Source organism: Salpingoeca rosetta, assembly GCF_000188695.1.
Source record: "Salpingoeca rosetta unplaced genomic scaffold supercont1.9, whole genome shotgun sequence".
Lineage (NCBI taxonomy): Eukaryota > Choanoflagellata > Craspedida > Salpingoecidae > Salpingoeca > Salpingoeca rosetta.
This window is the reverse complement of record NW_004754925.1, coordinates 1569379-1571685: the sequence shown is the minus strand read 5'-3', so window position 1 is coordinate 1571685 and position 2307 is coordinate 1569379. Positions and strand designations below refer to the sequence as shown.

Here is a 2307-nt window from a genome sequence, read left to right as displayed (position 1 = left end):
TATTCGGTTACTAAAACATCTTATCGGGCCTTTGACATGGATCATGCTTATTGTGCTCTTAGTGGCTGCTCTATATAAGTAAAGCCCCCTTCTCTAAATCACCCACCCCCCCCCTTCCTTCCCTACTCTCGTAGTTCACTCCTCTTCCCCCGCTCTCTGCTCATTGTTCTTTAATACACTTATGTAAATGATCCTACTTACGTCGTATACTCCTCAACGTCTGCTCATCATGTACTTATATTATCCTCATCTGCTCTCTCCTCTATCCTCCTCTGTGACCACCCTTTAGTGCTCCTACTGAATTGTTTGCGCTGGCACTCCTCGACCTTTCTTATATTTTTATGACTATCACCATATTCACTAAGTTCCTGCTCATCTCTCTTTAGATAGACCCTACACAACTATTGTCTCCTTATCATCCAGAACAACCCGCAACCAGTCCCGACACCACAATAAAACAACCAAAAACCACTCTGTAATACAAAGTACTCTCACTCTCACTCCCACATCGCACACACACACTCACACACACACACACATACACACACACACACACACACACACACACACACACACACACACACACACACACACACACACACACACACGTACACCAAGACAGAGAGACGAGAAGCAAGGCGTCGAGAGTAGCTTGACGTCACGGACACCATGGGCTACAAGAAGCAGCGGAGACGCCCAGGCCCTGGTGGCAACGGCTCATCGTCTTCGTCGTCGTTCCAGCAGCGAGGCAACAATGGCGGCAATGGCGGCAATGGCGGCAGATTCGGTGGCAGTGGTGCCGGCGGCAGCGGTGCCGACAGAAGAGACGGCAAGGCGGCCAAGCAGGACCGCGATGCAGACGACTAGTGCGTGGCTGAGGCGGTGAAGGAGGGACGATGTGAAGGGAAGGAGGAGTTAGGGTAGGGTGTGAAGGAAAGAAGCGAACAGAAGTGCCACGGTTGCTACTGCCGCTCCTCTGTGCTGCCGCGGGTGTCCATGCCCTGCCTTTGATCTCATGCACCCACTCATGCACCCACTCATGCACCCACACATGCACCCACACATGCTCATGCGCATGCACCCACATATGCACCTGCACCCACACATGCTCCTGCGTATACTCTTTTCAGTGAGCTGGACTACTTGGAGAGCAAGTTGGATCGCCTCGTCAAGATGGCGCAGGTCTGTCACACACACAGCGAATGAGGGTGATCATCACAACTCACACCTCACCCGTGGCCATACCCCTTCCCCCTCTTCCTGCAACCAACAGATAGTCACACCCACTAGTCACACCCACTCCGCATCCCACCCGCTTGTTGTTGTGTTTGACCTTTGCCTCTGTGCTTTCAGGCGGACGATCGCATGGATGCGCGGTTTGGCTTCACCAAGTTCACAAGCGGGCCAACCCGCCTTGGATGGCTCCTCAACATGCAATCGGTGGGTGGCAATACGGGAGGGGATGTGTGAGGGGCCTGGTGATGGTTGATTGGCGGTTTTGTTGTTTGCTATGCCATCATCGTATCCCGATCCTGCTTGGCGGTCTGATGCCTGCCATTCCAAACTGTGCCCTCACGTCTGTTGCATACCTTGTTTTTGCGTGGTATCTTCTCAGACTGTATTCCGTGACAGTGAAGGCCACGTGCGCAGCGCCGTCGACTTTTACTTCATGGAGGAGGACGGCGGCAGGTGCGTGTATGTGCGTGCGTGCGTGCGTGCGTGCGTGCGTGCGTGCGTGCGTGCGTGCGTGCGTGTGTGTGTGTGTGTGTGTGTGTGTGTGTGTGTGTGTGTGTGTGTGTGTGTGTGTCTTGTCTCTATTTTGTTGCTTGCGAATACCAGATTCAAGGTGGCATACCCGTACCTGCCATACTTCTTCATCAAAGTGAAGGTGTGTCTACCTTGCTCGCTTCTGTGATGTGGTGATGCAGTGGCTCAGGCGACGCCATTGTCGCCTTCTCTTGCTGCATTCTGCTGTCAACACATGAATTCACACACACACACACGCACAAATACACACACACGGAAATATATCGTTCTTGGTCTCCACGCCTTCGTCGTCGTTGGCTGCTGCATCAGCAGCCATTTCTCGCACCCCACCTCTCTCCCCCACCCCCTTTCTCTCCACAAACGCCAACTTTCTTTGGTTGCGTCGTTTATGCAAGCACCAACAAGTGCCGCGCATCCATCCATATCGGGCAAATAAGAAAACAGCAAATCGAACAGACCGAAATGGTACCACAGCAAGCGGCAGTAACAATGGCGAAATGCGCCCATAATGAAGAGAATGTGTGTGTGTGAATGTGGGAA

At 52.7% G+C, this 2307-nt stretch overlaps 2 protein-coding genes across 2 annotated transcripts in view; one reads left to right on the top strand and one right to left on the bottom strand.

Moving 5' to 3' along the window:
* Window positions 1-164, bottom strand: part of PTSG_04237 (uncharacterized protein) — a gene marked incomplete at its 5' end in the record, with an annotated part of 3159 nt that extends 2995 nt beyond the window's left edge. The window contains one exon of the mRNA XM_004995076.1: window positions 140-164. Within this exon, the coding sequence (XP_004995133.1) occupies window positions 140-164 (25 nt within the window). The remainder of the gene's footprint in view (window positions 1-139) is intronic.
* Window positions 165-582: 418 nt separating this feature from the next.
* PTSG_04236 (DNA polymerase II) overlaps window positions 583-2307 on the top strand; it is a 16749-nt gene continuing 15024 nt past the window's right edge. The window contains exons 1-5 of the mRNA XM_004995075.1: window positions 583-866; window positions 1131-1182; window positions 1354-1440; window positions 1616-1689; window positions 1840-1888. Coding sequence (XP_004995132.1) covers window positions 670-866; window positions 1131-1182; window positions 1354-1440; window positions 1616-1689; window positions 1840-1888 — 459 coding nt within the window. The 5' untranslated portion in view covers window positions 583-669. The remainder of the gene's footprint in view (window positions 867-1130; window positions 1183-1353; window positions 1441-1615; window positions 1690-1839; window positions 1889-2307) is intronic.